We start from the raw sequence: 18988 nt of genomic DNA, 5'->3' as shown, positions 1-18988 counted from the left end.
CGTCATGGGTGAATTCAGCAGCTTTTTCTTTTCTCCAAGTGTATTAATTGTCTCTTTCTAGGTAACAAATTACCCCCCAAACTTAGTAACTTCAAACAATAAGTGTTTATTATTTCAGAGTTTCTGTGGGTCAGGAATCTGGGCATGGCTTGGTCAGGTGCTTCTGCCTCCAGGCCTCTCACAGAGCTGTGATCCAGGTGTAAGCGGGGGTCACAGTCGTTCCTCCACTGGAAGGGATCTGCCTCTAAGCTCGCTCATGTGGTGGTTGGCAGGATTCAGGTCCCTGCAGGTTGTTGGGCTGAGGGTCTCTGTTGCTCGCCGGCTGTTGGCTGGAGGCTCCCCTCTGTTCCTGGCCACGTGGCTTCTTCCTAGGGCAGCTCACAACGTGGAAGCTGGCTTTCCTCAGAGTGAGCCAGACAGGCATAGTGAATGAGCAAGATGGGTCATAGCCCAGTCACAGTAGTGACATCGCATTGCTTTTGCAGTGTTCTGTTTGGTAAAAGCAAGTCACAAGATCAGCCAATATTTAGGAAGGAGAAGACACAAGGACATGAATGCTGGGAATGTTGGGAGCCATCGCAGGGGCTGCCCACCCAGCTGAAGAACTGCTCTCTGGAAAGCAGCCCTCCCCATAGATCCCTGAGGCCCCCAAAAGTGTTGTGCCGGGGCCATGAAATATAACCTATGCCATGTGGTTCTATTAAGTTCACGAGGCAGGAGGATGCGATGACATGGAAATTGGTCTTGTTAAAAAACCAAAATGAAAACAAGGCACATCAACCTATTCAGTGGAGAAAGATAATTTGGTACATGTATACTTATTCATGTCAAAAGGCTATAATCTTTTTTTTTTTTTTTAGCTATTTTAAAAATTCAAGACAGTCAGGATAGTGGTTGTCTTTGAGGAGGAGGGGACGATGTGGTTGGGGGCAGGGAGTGGTGCACAAACGGAGGTGCTGAATAACTGGGTAGGGTCCTCTGTTGACCTCAGTGGCGGTTACATGGATGTGCTCACTTTGTGATCATCCATTAAATGCAAACTTTTTCATTTGTGCTCTTTTCTCCATGTAGGTTACATTGCAATAAAAATGTTTATTTATTTTTTTTATTTTATTTTATTTTTTTTAAATTTTATTTTGTCAATATACATTGTGGCTGATTATTGCTCCCCATCACCAAAACCTCCCTCCCTTCTCCCTCCCCCCCCTCCCTCCCAACAATGTCCTTTCTGTTTGCTTGTCGTATCAACTTCAAATAATTGTGGTTGTTATATCTTCTCCCCCCCCCCCGGTTTGTGTGTGTGTGTGTGTGTGTGTGTGTGTGTGTGTGTGTGTGTGAATTTATATATTAATTTTTAGCTCCCACCAATAAGTGAGAACATGTGGTATTTCTCTTTCTGTGCCTGACTTGTTTCACTTAATATAATTCTCTCAAGGTCCATCCATGTTGTTGCAAATGGCAGTATTTCATTCGTTTTTATAGCTGAGTAGTATTCCATTGTGTATATACCACATTTTCCGTATCCACTCATCCGATGATGGGCATTTGGGCTGGTTCCAACTCTTGGCTATAGTAAAGAGTGCTGCGATAAACATTGGGAAACAGGTATACCTTCGACTTGATGATTTCCATTCCTCTGGGTATATTCCCAACAGTGGGATGGCTGGGTCGTATGGTAGATCTATTTGCAATTGTTTAAGGAACCTCCATACCATTTTCCATAGAGGCTGCACCATTTTGCAGTCCCACCAACAATGTATGAGAGTTCCTTTTTCTCCGCAGCCTCGCCAGCATTTATCGTTCATAGTCTTTTGGATTTTAGCCATCCTAACTGGGGTTAGATGGTATCTCAATGTGGTTTTGATTTGCATTTCCCGGATGCTGAGTGATGTTGAGCATGTTTTCATATGTCTGTTGGCCATTTGTATATCTTCCTTAGAGAAATGCCTACTTAGCTCTTTTGCCCATTTTTTAATCGGGTTGCTTGTTTTCTTCTTGTACAGTTGTTTGAGTTCCTTATATATTCTGGATATTAATCCTTTGTCAGATGTATATTTTGCAAATATTTTCTCCCACTCTGTTGGTTGTCTTTTAACTCTTTTAATTGTTTCTTTTGCTGTGCAGAAGCTTTTTAGTTTGATATAATCCCATTTGTTTATTTTTCCTTTGGTTGCCCGTGCTTTTGGGGTCGTATTCATGAAGTCTGTGCCCAGTCCTATTTCCTGAAGTGTTTCTCCTATGTTTTCTTTAAGAAGTTTTATTGTTTCAGGGTGTATATTTAAATCCTTAATCCATTTTGAGTTGATTTTAGTATACGGCGAGAGGTATGGATCTAGTTTCATTCTCCTGCATATGGATATCCAGTTATCCCAGCACCATTTGCTGAAGAGGCAGTCCCTTTGCCAGTGAATAGGCTTGGTGCCTTTGTCAAAGATCAGCTGGCAGTAAGTGTGTGGGTTGATTTCTGGATTCTCTATTCTATTCCATTGGTCAGTGTGTCTGTTTTTATGCCAGTACCATACTGTTTTGGTTATTATAGCTTTGTAGTATATCTTAAAGTCAGGTAGTGTTATGCCTCCAGCTTTATTTTTTTTGCTCAGCATTGCTTTGGCTATGCATGGTCTTTTATTGTTCCATATAAATGTCTAGATAGTTCTTTCCATTTCTGAGAAAAATGTCTTTGGAATTTTGATGGGGATTGCATTGAATTTGTATATCACTTTGGGTAGTATGGACATTTTCACTATGTTGATTCTTCCAATCCAAGAGCATGGGATATCTTTCCATCTTCTTGTATCCTCTCTGATTTCTCTCAGCAGTGGTTTGTAGTTCTCATTATAGAGATTTTTCACCTCCTTGGTTAACTCAATTCCTAAGTATTTTATTTTTTTGGTGGCAATTGTAAATGGGCAGGCTTTCTTGATTTCTCTTTCTGCATGTTCACTATTGGAGAAAAGAAATGCTACTGATTTTTGTGTGTTGATTTTGTATCCTGCTACTGTGCTGAAATCATTTATCAATTCCAACAGTTTTTTTGTAGAGGTTTTAGGCTGTTCGATATATAGGATCATGTCATCTGCAAACAGGGACAGTTTGACTTTAAAAAAATAAAAAAACACTTCAAAACTGGAGCATGGACAAGAAAAGACAACAGTTTTATGCTGAAACAAGGAAACTGTTTTAACAATGATGTTTATATTAGTGATGGGTGCAGTCCATATAAATAAAGAAAAATCCCTTCAATGGGATTGTTTTGGAATGAATGCTCTCTAGGGAAATTCTTCTAGGAAGTTGAACAAATTATCATGTCATACACTAAATCTAGATATCAAAGAAATTCTGGCAGTTCAACATTCACTGGCTTTTGGCTAAGCCCACATTTATTTTAAAATGAATGATTAATGGAATGATTAACGGGTTCAATTGAAACTCTCTCAGAGTTACTCTGGCTTCCGTCAAAAGAAGAATGAACTCTCCCTTCTCCGTAACTACTCTGTTAGGACACGTTTCCAATGCTTAGGTTTTGCATCCAGCCATTCCTGAGTATTTGGAAGAAAAATTGAAAGTACAGCATTCTCTCCTTCATGATCTTTTTGCAACCCCTGCCATACCCTTACTTGTCTGCCAGAAAGCAAGGCGGATGATGCAAAAGTAGTTCAAAGCCTTCTGTGAGCCTCCCACGCCCTCCAGGAGAAGTAGGACCATGGCAGAGGCTCCAACCCTGGTGGTGCCTGGTCTAGCAAGGAGCTCAGAAGGTTTTGTTGTCTCATTAACTTATTTCCTCTGTATTCTTGTCTACAGTTTTTTTTTCTTTATCCACAAAAGAATTAACACAAATTTGAGCCAAATGGTAAGAAATTTGGTTTAAAGCCAAAAACCCTATGAGAAGTTGGCCTAATGGCCAAAATTGAAGAGACCCTTTCTTTAAAACTTTTTTCAGATGGAAAGGAATGGTTAATTCATTTTTAAGTCAATTTCCCCAATTTTTGTTAATCCTCAAAGATCTTAGTTTTTTCAATAAAATATTAAGATCTCCCTCTGAAGCAGATGTCTGAATTTCTCTAGAACAAAATAAAATGCCTTAAATAACTTCATATAAATAGCACTATGGTGATATCAGAGGATGAAAGCCTTTTTTTTTAAAGATTTTTTTTTGGAAGTATAAATCTTAAGAACTCAGAAAAAAGAAATAAAACTCTTTTGGCCCTGCCTGACTTTCTGCAAACAATCCTTCTAGTTCCCACCTAGCCTTCCTTTCTTCTCTTCTGAGTCTCAGTCCACAAGCTTATCCCTCTCTGGTTACTTTCCTACAGCACTATTTTTTTTTCCTTCCTGGAAGAAATGCTTCCTATCTCTCTGTGTCTGCCTGTCTGTCAATCTGTCTGTCTGTTTGTCTCTATCATCTTTCTATCTATGTCTGTATAGTTTGTTTATGGAGGAGATTTTCTCAGGCTCTAAATAAGGTTCATGATGCAAAAGAGATTAAACATCAAATGGGTAATTAGTTCACTTATTCATGTCTACCATGTGTCCGTCATTCTTTCAGGCACTTGGGGATCTAGCAGTGAGCATATCAGACAAAAATTCCTGCCCTCATGAAGCTTACATTTCAGTAGGGAATAATACAAACCATAATTAATTATAAAATTTTATAGTGTGATACGTGATGATAGATTTGATAGAGAATAGGAAAAAAGGGGAGTAGGGAGTGTTGGGGAATTGGTTTTTAATTAGGAAAGACATGAAAGACTTCTTGGAAAGATGAAATTCGTGTAAAACCTAAAAAAAGGGAAGGGAGTGAGCTTTGAGGTTATCTGCGGCAGTATATTCCAGGCAAAAGGAACATAAACGCAAACCCCTTTGGGTGGGAATGCACCCAACACATTTAAGGAAGAGCAAAGAGGTCAGTGTGGCTGGACTGTAGTGGGGGATGGGGCATGGGGAGAGCAGCCGTGGGCCAGAGGGGCAGGGGGGTCATGTCATAGAGGACCTTGTTGTCACTGCAGACACCTTGGCTTCTACTCAGAATGAGATAGGAAGTCTTTGAAGGTTCTGAACAGAGGTGTGTCATAGTTTGACATATTTTGAAGGTAGAACCATCAGGATTTGCTGGTGGGTTGGTGTGAGAGTTTGCTCTGAGCAGCTGGAAAGATGCAGTTGCCATTAGGTGCTTTGCAGAATACAGTGGTAGGAGCGTGCTTTGTTGTGTCCTGGGAGTGGGTGAGGGTGTAGGGGATAAGAGGAACTTAGCTTTTTTTTTTTTTTTAAGTGCCCACGTGGAGCTGCTGAGGAGGAAGTTTAGACAAACAAGGGTGGAGTTCAGGAGAGATGTAAGGAGATATAAGTTTGGGACTGTCAGCATGTGGGGAAAGTGGGAGAGATTAGATGGGATTACCAGGAGAAGAGGATAAAGGCTGGAGCTCTGGGACCCCACAGTGTGTAAGAGAGTAGCTAAAGCGGAGGAACCAGCAAAGGAGACTGAGAATACGTGGACATTGTGGGCTAAGAAAAATCAAGAAAATGTGTCACTGAAGCCACACAATAAAAGTGTTCAAGAAGGAGGAGTAGCCACAGTTTCCTGATAAATACATCGAAGGTGGATAATTAATTATTATGTTTAGCAACATGGAGTTCACTGATGGGCTTCACAAGAGCAATTTTGGTGCAGTGGTGGGGCCAAAGCTTGGAGGGAGTGGGTCTGTGGAAGAATGGGGACGGGGCATCAAAGACAAGGGGAAGGAAGAGTGGCGGGCTAGCTGGATGTGGATGGGGATGGGAGGGGACTTCTTTTAAGATGGGAGAAATAATGCCAGCGATGATGACTGAGTGGAGATGGGAAACCAGTGCGTCACAGGAGCGGGGAGAGCTGCTGGGGTGAACTTCTTGACTAGGAGAACAGGATCAATCATGCCCACGTGGAGGGACTGGCCTTCGCTAGGAGCACAGACTTTTCATCCATAGGAACAGGAGGGATGGCAGCATACACTTGTGCTGATGCAAGTAGTGACAGTAGGAACTTGGGAGAAGCACTCTTCTGATTGTTTCCATTTCCTCAAAATGTAGAGAGCAAGGGCAGCAGCTGCAAGTGAGGACGGGGAAGGAGGTTTGAGGTGAGAAGTTTTGAAATCATCATTTGGGACAGTGGGAGAGAAGAGGGATGTGAGTGTGATTACTGGATAGTGGCGAATGTCCCCTTACTGGCCGTGGTCGTGAGTTTAGAGTGAGACCCATGAGCAGGGTCATGGAGCTGTAGCTGTGCACGTGCCATCCTGTCTACTGGGCACTGGGCATTGTGTTAAGTGCAGGGAATCCAGGGATAAAGAAAATATGTTTACTGTCACCTTCCTTAAGCTTTGGAACCGGTGGCACACAGATCCCTAAGCATCTAAATATACCATGGAAGTTCTAAGAGGTCTCTGAGCACTGGGAGGAGTGAAAGCATAAAAATTAAAAAGCTTGTCAGTCCAATTGGGGGCTTCTGGGAAGGTTTTCTGGAAAACGTGATGCCTGAAGACAGTATAGATTTATGAGTTATAGAAAAATTGGGTCAATGAAGGTTGGAGAGTGTTCTGTGTGATACTAACTCTCGGAATTAGAGGTCCTCATGTGAGGACAGGTGAGGAGCGTGCTCCCTGTGGCACAGCCTCGTGAGGTGTGAACCAGTGTTGGGTGGGTGAGAAATGCACGTCAGCACTATTGGTCTGGAAAGACAAAAGGACGTGGAGGGTCCACAAATGGAGACGAAGTAGTGAGGAAGCCAGGGGACCGAGGGGACACCGTAAGAGGACTCGGCATTAGGTGAGTCCCCTGCCTTGCCATGCGGGAGATGGATTTAAAATAGGGCTTGGAGGCAGGGTCCTCAGTTAGGAGGCTGCAGCAGCAGATCACGTGTGATATATTGGACTGTAAATCCAAAATTAGGACTGTGGTCAAGGGACGGAGACAACAGGCACAGATTCAAGATAAAATTGTCAGAGCTGAATGATTATTATTTTTTTTAACGTGGAAGAGTATGTATCTCATTTTTCCCCCAATTCCTTGACTATAGAAAACTCTAACCTGAGCAGATGTTTCTGACACACAGAAATGTGTGTCGTTGGTTACAGAGGAGGGAGGGTGAAATAGTAATAATAGTTTGTTTATTCTATTAGCATTATCGAGATACATACTCTTCTAGTCTCTCTCTTTTTTTTTTTTTAATTTTAAAAGATGACGGGTAAGAGGATCTTAACCCTTGACCTGGTGTTGTCAGCACCACGCTCTCCCAAGTGGGCCACAGGCCGGCTCTTCTAGTCTCTTCTTTGAATAAAAAGATAACCTTTATATTTATTCTATATATATTAATTAAATACATGTGATTTATTACAAATAAATTAAGATAATTTAATAAATAAGAAAATAAAAAAGGTATATTTTGTGTTACCTTATTTCTTAGGTAAGGTGTTATGTCCCAATTTTACTTAGTGACATTTGGATGGTTGGTGAAATGTTTATAGATACAATTATTAGTTTCCATAGGAATGATGCTTACACTAAGATAGAATCTACACTGTGGTGTAGAATAATGGGTTTATCAGGGAAGAGCAACGTAGAAGACCTTGGCTATACGTCTAGTTCTTCCACTAAGTCTTTGGTAGGATATGTAACTCCTTTGTGGCTAGCATATGGAAATGGACGTCCTGCCATCTCTCTCTGGCTTGAGGTTGGGATTAGAATATTAATTTGCAAAACACTTTAATAATTTTGTAATGAATGTGTATGTATGTTTGCAAAAGGGTTGATGAAGATGCTTTATTGAAATGAAGATACTCATGACATCTTCCCCCCCCCACCTTCTTTCTATTACATGGACAGTGTAAAGAACATGACCTGGCCATGATTAATCAGTTGCTGGATGATCCAAAGCTGACAGCCAGGAAATACAGAGAGTGGAAGGTGGTGAACACCCTGCTGATCCAGGACATCTATCAGCAGCAGCAGGCCACGCCTGCCCCTGAAGGCAGCCCCCAGGAACTCAAGAAACCATCTTCTTCTGCCTATGTTGAAAGTTCTATTTGAGAAAAAGCCAGGATTCTCTTGTATTTTACCACAAGCAACTCTTCAAGATATTTCAAGAGCTCACATTTTTCCTTAAAAGGAATACTGAAGCCCAGTTCCTTGAGCATCAACTCCCCCTCTAAAGTGCAACTTTGGTGGAAACAGTCGCCAGACACAGCAAGACTCCTCGTTACAGCTGTAAGGCATCCATGAGAGTGGAGTGGCTGAGTTCGGTGGAACAGACATTTTTTGCGTTCCTGCTGGGAGCTCACACTGATGCTAGTTCTAGGTGGGATGTGAGAAATGTATCTTCTGTTCCTTGCTCTTAAGAGAATTACAACATTCTATGGACAAAAGATCAAATTTTACCAGGGATAATTATTCATAGAAACATTCTGTTTTCCAAAAGAAGAATGTACATGTTCTAGCTGGTGGGGTAGCTGAGATCTCCAAATCATTTTCTGAGTGGAGGAATGTTTTCTATAGCAGCAACTGGAGCAGGACAAGTGTGGTATTGCAGAACAAAAATTCCTTGCCTTTGGACAGAAGGGTGGTGGTGCCTTTTCTACTTGTTGAGAAATACTTCACAGAGTTGCACATGGGAGAGCCCAAGGAGGGGGCATGCTCTGTGTTCCACTCACTCCAAGGACAGATTGATGTTTTCACACTTTACGCGGGCTGGGGATCTGATTAATGTTGCTTTTTCTCACAACAGCTGGAGAAAACGATCTCCTTACAGTTGGAGACCTCTGCTCCCTTGTAGCTTTCCTAACCACTGTAGGAGATAGAAGTAAATCCAGCAAAGAACGTGCTGCTTTTGTCCTTGGCTGTGGTGCCTATACACAGTGTGAATATATATCCAGGTTTCCTGGGACCAATATTGACAAGGTGATTCTAGTATCTGAATTATTTTAGTATCTTTACACAAAATGAAACAACCCCCCAAACAAAAACAAAAACAAGAGTTAAAACATGATTGTCTTATTTTTGTATGTTTATGCGTCACTTGGTGTGCTACGTGAAGAGCTATCTACGATGTTTGTTATTTAAATATATTTATAGAAGTTCAAATTACTAGTGTTTTAAAAGATTATATACTATTATATGTTTTGCTCAGTATATATTCTTGAAGTATATGTTTTGCTTGAAAAAAAAGGAATACTTTTGATTCATTGGAGTTATTATGTTGCACTATGATATATGAGGAATGCTCAGGAAATCTTGTGGGAAAAATATGAGGGCATGCATTAATATTTTTTAAAATTTTTCTGATTCCTCTCAATCAACCAATCAATCTCTCTCTCTCTCCTCAGAGATCTTAGATATCTCTATCAATTGTAAGCACTCTCTTAACGAGAAAAGGACTTTCATCTTTGGTTATCCCTTCTATTAAATACACTTGAAGCTTTATCCCATTTATGCCCATGAACCCTAGACCAAATGACACACAACTAATGTAATCTTTTGACTGAAGATGAGTAGAAATTCGAGGGTGGTTGTTGAAGACAGCTGATAGAGAAACAATATGAAAGTCTTCACTTACTAATCATCACCAATTTTTCTCATCACAAGAATCACCACAACCCACCAAGACCCCATTTTGGCCCTTCCTATCCCTAGCAAATTGTTGATAATAACACATTTCATTTTACAGCTTCAAAGTGGGGCTTGATATTCAAATGGAAATAACCATCTGAATTGTATCTATGAACTACATGGAAGTAGGTGTTGAATATTTCCCCATGCTTTTACTAAGAAGTCTTAATATTCTGTAAAACCAAATAAAACAAAACAACAAAAACAGAACCAAAAACAAAACAGGAAGCAAGTGATAGTAGTGGAACCTTCTCTAAGAGGCCATGCCAGTCAGTGGGGCCCAGCAAACACTTAGGTGCCCCTTCACCGAGTGAAACGTGCACAAGGTGCCTCTCACCTGCGGTGAGTTTACAGTTGGCACCTGAGAGAACCCATTCAGCAACTCTGACTGGACCCTGAGGCTTCTGGTTTGAGATGCTATAGCCTCTTCACCCTGGAAATTATCATCCATTCTTTCTGTGATTAGCAGCTATGGGAAGGTTGATTGTTTAGGATTCACAGTGTAAACAGCCTGTTGAGGGCAGGAAAAATCATAATGTAGCAAACAGCAGTGTGATGCGAGGTATTCCTTTACCTTTTCCCTTGGATTGCAGCACCAACCTACAGACTTCCAAATAGCTTTTCCTAAATTGAGGAACTCCAAAAGCTTGGACCACATACATTGAAAGCTGGCAAATACATTTAAAGGCTTTATTTTGGCTTTTTGTTAATACATATTGAACTGACCTTTTAGTGTGAACGTTTTTAGTATCATTCAAACTTAAAGGCAAAATAGATCCATGAGATCATTTAACCAAACCTTAAAGTTATTTTTCAAAGTCACTTCCAGAAAGTTAGCCCAGAAGTTTCTGCTTTGTTAGTTAAAGCTTGCTTTGTGGAACTTCCCAACATGAAAGTTTAACTGAACTGCACTCTTCTGCCCTCTGCCCTTCTCGACCACAGCTGCCTGCTCATGAGTGTTTTCCCCTCTCTAAATGCGCTGGCTCTGTGCTAGGCTGTTAGGAAGTGGGGCTGCTTCTGTGGGTTCCCAGCCACAGCTGTGACCACTAGAGGAGGGTGGGGAAGGGACAGGGGGAGTGAGCGGAAGCGTGGGTGACACGTTCCATGACACCCAGTGTCATGTAGGAGTAACCCTGGGTAAGTTTTCTCTTGGCCTCAAGTCACTTTTCTGGTCCAAAAGATACTGGGAAAACTGAGTTACTTCCAGTTTATTGCTTGGGAGTGGGGCATCTCTGAAATGGATTTTGGCTAGTTTCATGGGGTCTAAGGGGAGATTTCTACACCCACTCCTAGAACCATAGGGTCTGTGGCTGTGGAAAGACACAGAAACATGGCTGCTCAGGAAGGAAGTGGAGAATCTCTGAGTACAAGTCACTTCAAACCTGTGGCACCTGTCAGGGATTAAGTTCTGGAGAGGACCCCTTTTTGGGGTTGTAGGGAGGACCTTTTCTCTACTGTGGGCCTGGAGACCCAAACTGGAGTCTATGATACCCTCGCTGGTCAATAGATTGCAAATCTGTACACACTGAATCCTAGGGCCTGTCCTGCATTTGAAGGGCATTTGTTGCTTTTAAGAATTCTTAGTTTTGACACAACTGCTCAAATATCATAAATAAAAAAAGAAAGATACAACAATCACAATAATACATTGAACTTTCAAAAGGAGAGAAAGAACTGAGGTTACCAGAGGTGGGAAAGGGGGACGGGGAGAGTTGGTTAAGGGAGGAATTGATAAAAGGCCATGAAAAATGATTACTCTGTATAATGTTGGGTATTCTAATCTGCTGATTTTGAGCATCACATATTGCACACAAGTATCGATATTCAACTCTGCACCCCACAGACGTACAATCAACTATGTTTTGTTTCGATAATTTTTTTAAAAAAAATACTATCAGAGACCTAGAAAGAATCCCTAAAGCATAGGATTACAGGGACTTCAGGAAGCTTAAGACAGAGATTGTGTTTGGAGTCAGATTTCAGTGTGAAACCCATGCCTTATATTTACATAGCACTTTGTAGTTTTCAAATTGGTATGTTTGAAGGCCCCTCCACTTCTACCCAACACCCCTCACTCCTCCTGTGGCCCTGAAGTCTATGTGGGTGACAGTGGCTTATCAGTACAGCGAAGTGCTTGGCCAAGATCTTCAAGTGGGGAAGCAGAATTTGAGCTCCAGTCTCAGGACTCTCAGCTCCTGCCTCCCCTGGTACCTTGCAAAGTTGCTGTTGGAGCAGTCAGTGTGACTTGGAGTGTGTGCACCAGTCATGGGGCTTGGCACATGGCTGGCTGTTGCAGCTTTTTGCTAAGTTACCATTTGAAACCTGAGGGGGCCTCTATTTGTCCCTTCCTAGTGGTCCCGCAGTGACCTGCAGCTGGGCTGTCTGTGGGGTTTAACCTGATCACTGTTTCCTTTCATTAGCTCTGCGAGAATGTTGGAAGAAGGAGCTATATTTAAAGAAACGAGAGTGCTTACTTCGTTTTTCTAGCACATGTCCCGTCAGCAGATATCAGAGACCCAACTTAGTGATTAGGGGTTAGTCCCTTGACCTTCCTCTCTCAATTTCTTCTCATGTGATTATGATGATTTCCTCAGGCGGCCTTCAAATCATAAACATGGTTATACACGTGAGACAGATTAAAAGAAAAAAGTCTTTTGAGAGAGGTACTACACAAATTCAAGCCATAATTAAATTTGTGGACATATACCTCTTTGTAGGAAAGACAGTATTTTGATACTGCCACCCAGATGATTCATGGTAATTTAGGTACAGAGGATGCCGATCCAAAAGTCACTTTATATTGAAAAGCCGCTGTATCTAAATAAAGGTTTCAGATGCATTTTTTTCTCAGCCTAGTAGAATATGATATTTGATTGGAGTTTTCCAATTTATTTCCCTTCTAATTTGTTGTATATTGGTTTCACAAGAGAAATTGAGCCCTGGAACTGGGAGGTGACTGTCCTGCAGTCCCCATGAGCCATCAGTATATCCCAGAAATTCCTGGATTTCTAAATTAAGAAGAATTAAAAATAAAAAGAATTAAAAGTTAATTAAAAAGAAACCCCTGAGACTAGATTTTTGTAACCCGCACCGCCCATCTCAGTGAATGATATACTGAGCAGCCACGCTTCTCTATGTCGTGATGCAGGAAGCGATTTCTTTGTCTCTTCTGCACGTCCTTACTACTCTTTCCACAGTACCGCAGAAAACATTAAAAATGGGTTCTGATGATGTTTTAAAATGTTCTTACATGTCTCTTGCTGTGAGGAGACTTAACTGCTCTGTACTGATGTTTCTTTATCTTTAGTCCAAAGGGGAAGCATGCCCCATGGACACATTTAACACCCTGTAATAAAAACCAGGATTTAAAGTCACCGTGTATTTTAACGGTCTTGCATGAGGGGGACGTGACTTTTAGCACTGCATGGTGTTTGGGGATGTTGATGTGGAAATGACACCTTAAATTCCACCATGTCTGCATTCTTTGCCCCCTGCCCCTTTTGACTACACCAAAAAAAGGCATGGCTCATTTCTCCTGCTTTATGTTGTTGAGGTTGATTTGTAAGCTGAAAGTAAGAGAAAACATATCTAGTAAAACTCCATGGGAAAAAATCTGAAATATGCTACTGTTATTCATTTTCTGTCCCGCACTGTTGCTTCCTCAAAGGAAAAAACCTCTCCCTGGGAACTGTTTAAAGGCTGTGCTGTAAAATTCTGCAAAGGTTATAGTGCCCTCTGGTGGCAGTCACCAAGATCATTCTAGGCTCTACGAATGTTTTTATTTTTCAGTGAAAGACCTAATGATATTCGTGAATCTGTTTCAACAATAACCGACGTGGTCTTCTCCAGTGGTTCTCAGTTGACAGGTTTATTGATACAATGATATTTAGGTTTTTGGAAACGTGCCATTGATCCACAAAATTTGACTTGCACATTACATTTCCTCTTATTACGTGGTACCCACATCTCGTTTAGAGAATTTAAAAAATTTGCAGATTATAAAAGTTACAACCCATGGCATGCATGTTCCTTAAACTACATAAGATATTTGTGAAAAATAGAAAAGGATTGAAATAGCATAATAAATTGCCTTTGTTTTGGATCCATGGATCAGAAGAAATTAGCCTGCATTTGAAATCGGTTCCCACCTCCCTGCTGGCTGTCTACCCAACGAAGAGTTTGCATTTTTTCCTCTCTCTCTCCCAGTGCTCACCTCACTTGCTGACCTCCATCCTTTTTTCTCCATCTGCCTCCACCACGTATTTCTCGGCTCCACGTGGAAGCAGTAGAAATTATTTTGGGTCAAAGAAATTAACAAAAGTCTTAGGTACAGTGTGTTCCTGATTTCTAGAACAATCTTGTATTAGTTTCCCATTGCTGCTGTAACAAATTACCACCAATTTAGCAGCTTAAACAAATTTATGACCTTACAGTTCTGGAGGTGTGACACAGGTTTCTCTGGGCTAAAATCAAGGCGCTGCGAAGATTGCCTTCCTTGTGGAGGCTCCAGGGCAGAATCCACCTCTTTAGGTCTCCAGTTTCTACAGGTCACTCACATTGCTGGACTCTGGGCCACTTCCTCTAGCTGCAAAGTCAGCAATGTTGTATCCCTCTGTGCCTTTCTTCTCTGCTCACATCTGCCTGAGCCTGACTCTTAAGGACCCTTGTGACTGCAGTGGGTACACCTGGATAATCTAGGATAGTCTATTTTAAATCAGTTGATTTGTAACCTACATTCCCCTTTACCACCCTTACTTTCTCTTTGTAGCACATACACAAGTACCCGGATCAGGACATGAACACTATCCTGCTTACCATGAATCATTTCAAGAATCCTGCAGTCTTCATGAGCCATCAGTATCTCCTGGAAATTCCAGGATTTCCAAATTTCTACATGTACGAAAGTCTTTTGTCAAACATTGTGATTTGAGTTTGATTGCATCAAAATATGTTCACCATAGGAAAAGTAATTTCACCTTTAAGAGAAGAAAAGGAATAAATTCCTGGCCTTTGAAAAGTTATATGTAACAGGTACAATAGGGAACGTTTCAATAATTAAATCAGGTTTTCACAATACCTCCATTAAAGACAAGCATTAAAAAGTCACTTTTGAGAATCAAGTATCATAAAGCAGAGGGTAATTTGTCTCAAAATCTTAGGTTTATGGTCTGCTCAGTGCCGTGTCGGACTGATAGATGGATTTGGCCAAGTCTGCAGCTTTGTAAAACTATGCGACTATGCCAGTTGTCAGGTTGAGGCAATAGCTACACTAATTGTATGGCTAGGCAATTCACAACCAAAGCCAAAACATTTCATTATTTTAGTTATTTAAGTTTCCATTTGTATTGTCAGGGCTAGGGCTCAAACCCTTCAAACCCATTGTACAGACTGGATCACCAGACCCCTCACACACAGGTCTGCAAGCTAGGTAATTGGAAAAGGTCCCAGGAGCCATCGGTGGATGACAAGAGGTCAGTCCTCGGCAGCAACAGCCTCCAGCAGCGGTAGCGACCTCCCTGTGACTCCCAGGGGTGACAGGATGGAGTGGGGGCCCTGTGGATCAGAGCCGCTCGTCCTTTATACTTAAGTCCATAGACCAGGACACCTGGGTGCACACGCGCACTTACATTAGCAATAGCCAAGGAACACCTGGGCGCATGTGCATATTTACATCAAATGCTCGGCAAGAGTCTGAACACCTGACTGTTTTCCTATATTTTCCCAACAAGCTTCCTCCTTCAAGAGTGAGGAAGGGGACTTCTCCATGAATGATGATGTTGAAATGTACTGATAAGCACAGAATTTCCGTAGGTCCTGACCTTTGAAAATCACAATCTAAGCATTATATTTGTCTTTTCTCTTAAGAAAACAAACCAAACCAAGCAGGTAATTCCTTGATGCTAGTCTACTAGTTTTTTCCATTCATCTATTTCAGAAAGTTGTAGACAGTATTCCAAGACTGAAATCTCTTCTGAGCATGTCTTGGCAGTTCTATCTAGAGTGGGAGGTTTGGAGAAGGGACAGAACTCCCAGGCAAGCAGGGTGCCTGGGCAGTTAGCTGGTTGTTATCCTGGTGCCACAGGTTATTGCTGTGGATGCTGTTGATGCCCTGCTGAGATGTCTTCACTCGGCCAGAGCTCTCATCCCCCAATTGCTATGAGATTTTCCAGCTAATTGCATGCCCTGTTTTCCAGAAAATTGCCCTCAGCCAAATGAGAGCCATTAAACTGGGAGATTATGCTCCTCATCCCCACCATAGCAGCTGAAACCAATGACCAGCTGATGGGCACAAAAGAACAACTCCCTTGCCTCAGGATGGAACCAATTCCCTTGTGCAGTTCTTGCTCCAGAGCTTCCCCAGGACCAGGCTGAATCTAGTCTACAGCTGTGGTCACATCCTTGCCCAGGTTCCCCCCGTCCTATCTTGCTTCCTTCACTCCCTTCTGAAACATTCCTTCAATAAATCACTTTCACAGCACTCCCTGTCTTGGGCTTTGCTTCCCACCAAAGCAGTTATTACTGGAAGTGGTCCTGGGACACTCACTCTATGGACAGAATTAGAGAGGAAGATGCTCCTTGATTGTGAAGCCAGCTGTATGGCAGTGGGACACCACTGCTTGTGGTCAGGGGTTGCTGAAACTTTTACCTACAGTCAACCGAGATGAGGCGCAGGAGGAAGGGGGTATCCCAGCAGGGGCAGTGTCTCTGGTGTTTGAGAGGTATGGGGAAAGCCATAGCTGAGTGCCGCTGATGCACCCAAGAGGGTACCAGGCTCAGATCTATTGACAATTTAAAGCAAACAGAGAGAGAGAGGCTCTTGAGCAGCTTTTACAGAGATCCTGATCTTCCACAGCCAGAGCAGACAGAGCTGAAAACCAGGTGCAAGACTAAATTGTAAGAGTGGCAGAACTTCAAAGAGGATTAAACTCTCAGCTTCAGTGAGTCTCCAGTGCCAAAGACAGAATGCTGGCAGGAAAGGATCAGAGCTCTGTGACTTGGGACAGGGATGCATGCGTGGGTCAGTATTCTTGAGGAACCTGAATCCCCAGGCTGACCTGAAACTTCTGAGCCTGGAAAAGAGGCACACTTCTCTTTGTTGGACCTCCAAACCCACATACTTAGAAACTGTTCAGAGGCTTCACAGGAGGCAGGTGCCTTCTCAGACAATGCTGGTCCTTGTCAGGCTCCCTCCTCACCTCTTCTCATTAGGGCTGACCTCATCACAACTCAACTGGGAAAGGGCTGAGTCAGCTAAAGGAAAAGAGCACGTAGGTATTATGTAACTGCAGAACCCAGCTGACGAGCTGGCAGGAACCAGGACACAAAACCTGGGAGTAGATCCTGAAGGGGATGGATCAAGAGGAGCAAGGACAGACTATCAGGCGAGATATGAGATCCTTAATGTAGACTCGATATACCATGCCTCTCCTGTGCTGCAGGAATTGAAACCCTGGCAAGAGTCCTTGGAGATGAGTCTAATGTGCTGCTGAGATGGCTCTCCTTGGAAGCTTGGAAAAAGCGGTATGGTAGCCCACATTCAATGAAGTAGAGATGCCAGAGTGGCCAGGGAAGACTGTGGGGGAAGGGAGCTGAAAGCCAAGAGAAGGGGACAAAAGGCTCAAAAAAGATGAATTATAAGACCAGGAAACCTACCAGCTGATTATGTGCCTTGGTGCACCCACCTGGAGGATGCTATCTCTCAAGGCAATAAAGGGTGTGCTGGTGAGGGAGCCACTAGCATCCCTGAAAATGTATGGTGGCTGTCCTCTGGAGGCTGAAGCTGTCAGCAGGAGATGCTGTGTGTGAAAGAACCTCTAGCACAGCGGGTATGATGGAATCCTGGAATGGTAGAGGACAGATGGCAGCACTCAACAGTCATAGGCAAGGTAGTCAGAATTAATGTGATGGCAGTGAGACTGGAACGGCAGCCTGGGGCAGGAGTGCTGACCATACGGATCTCGGGACATTGCTAATAGAACATGACATTCCTAGAGACAAGATATATGGGAAGCCAACAAGGATAGATAAACATGTCAAAATGGATCAAGAACAGATATGCTGAGGTCTGCTGCCTCAAAAAAAGTCACAATCCCTTGTTTGATGTCTAGACCTAAGCCTCAGGAGGAGGCTGTTTCCCATGAGGAATATTTCAGCAACACTATGAGATGAGATACAGGAAATTTCCCCCGTCCTTCCGAAAGGAACCTATAACCATTTACTTGGACAACCACATAATCAGGAAGGGGAATACATAAATCTTTCAAGAAAAGTTGGATATAGGATCTAAATTGTTCCTGGTACCTGGCAACAACCCAGAAATATCATGGACCCCGTGTTAGGGTGGAGTCAAATAGAGGTCCATGTTCTTACTGGTTTCTAACCGTACGGTTGGAACGGTCATAGCTGGCAGTAGGGAGAACTCTCATACTGGGTCTTTGACCAGTAAATAAAAATCAATATTGCATCTCAGGAAATGGCAGAGATTAATGCCACCCTTAAAGACTTTAAGGGTGCGAGGGTGGTGGTCCCCACTCATGCCTATTCAATTCACTTGTTTGGTCCCTGAATATGCCGGATAAATCATGGTAAATTACAGTGGATTCCTGAAAACAACCAAGTTATAGGTCTAATTGTAGCTGCTGTGTTGGATGTAGCATTTTGACTAGAGCAGATTACAGCCTCAGTCAGGTACATCGGCTTTGGCTAGGTGAATGTATTCTTTTCAATATTCATTGTGAAGGAAAATCTGAGGCATATCATATTTATATTGGATGGATGACAATATAAATTTATGGTCTTACCTCAGGGCTATATTAATTCTCCTGCTATGTGTTGCAATATAAAAACAGGGACCTGGATCATTTGGGCATTCCACAGGACATTACATTGGTCCGTGCTATAGATGATATCATGTAGTAAACAATAAAAACCCAGTGAGTGAGAATGACATGAACGCTAGAGATTATGATTAGACACATGAACTCCAGAGAGTGAAAGATAAGTCCTACAAAGATTCAGGGGCCTACCAGATATGTAAAATGTTTAGGGGTTCAATGGGCGAGGGCAAGCCAGGACATCTTATCCAAAGTAAGGAATGAGTTATTGCACCTTGCACTTCCACCAGTAAGAAGGAAGCATGATGCTTGCGGGGCCTGTTCAAGTTCTCAAGGCAACTTATTCTATGTCTGGGAAGATTGTTCGGACTTCATTTGTTGAGTACATGGGAAACTTGTAATTTTGAGTGGAGCCTGGAACAAGAATGGGCTGTGTAGCAGGAACAGGCTGGGGTATAAGTAGTCCTGTTGCTGGGGCCCTACGATATGAGAGAGAGAGAGAGAGAGAGAGAGAGAGAGAG

The 18988-nt window shown here is 42.4% G+C and overlaps 1 protein-coding gene across 1 annotated transcript in view; it reads left to right on the top strand.

Annotated features, from left to right (window-relative positions):
- The window catches only part of IPCEF1 (interaction protein for cytohesin exchange factors 1), a 75055-nt gene extending 66997 nt beyond the window's left edge, over positions 1-8058 (top strand). Inside the window, exon 8 of the mRNA XM_063098488.1 lies at positions 7855-8058. Coding sequence (XP_062954558.1) covers positions 7855-8058 — 204 coding nt within the window. The remainder of the gene's footprint in view (positions 1-7854) is intronic.
- The last annotated feature ends 10930 nt before the right edge of the window (positions 8059-18988 follow it).

This window comes from Cynocephalus volans, chromosome 5 (assembly GCF_027409185.1).
Source record: "Cynocephalus volans isolate mCynVol1 chromosome 5, mCynVol1.pri, whole genome shotgun sequence".
NCBI lineage: Eukaryota > Metazoa > Chordata > Mammalia > Dermoptera > Cynocephalidae > Cynocephalus > Cynocephalus volans.
This window is presented reverse-complemented; position numbering and strand designations above follow the sequence as displayed.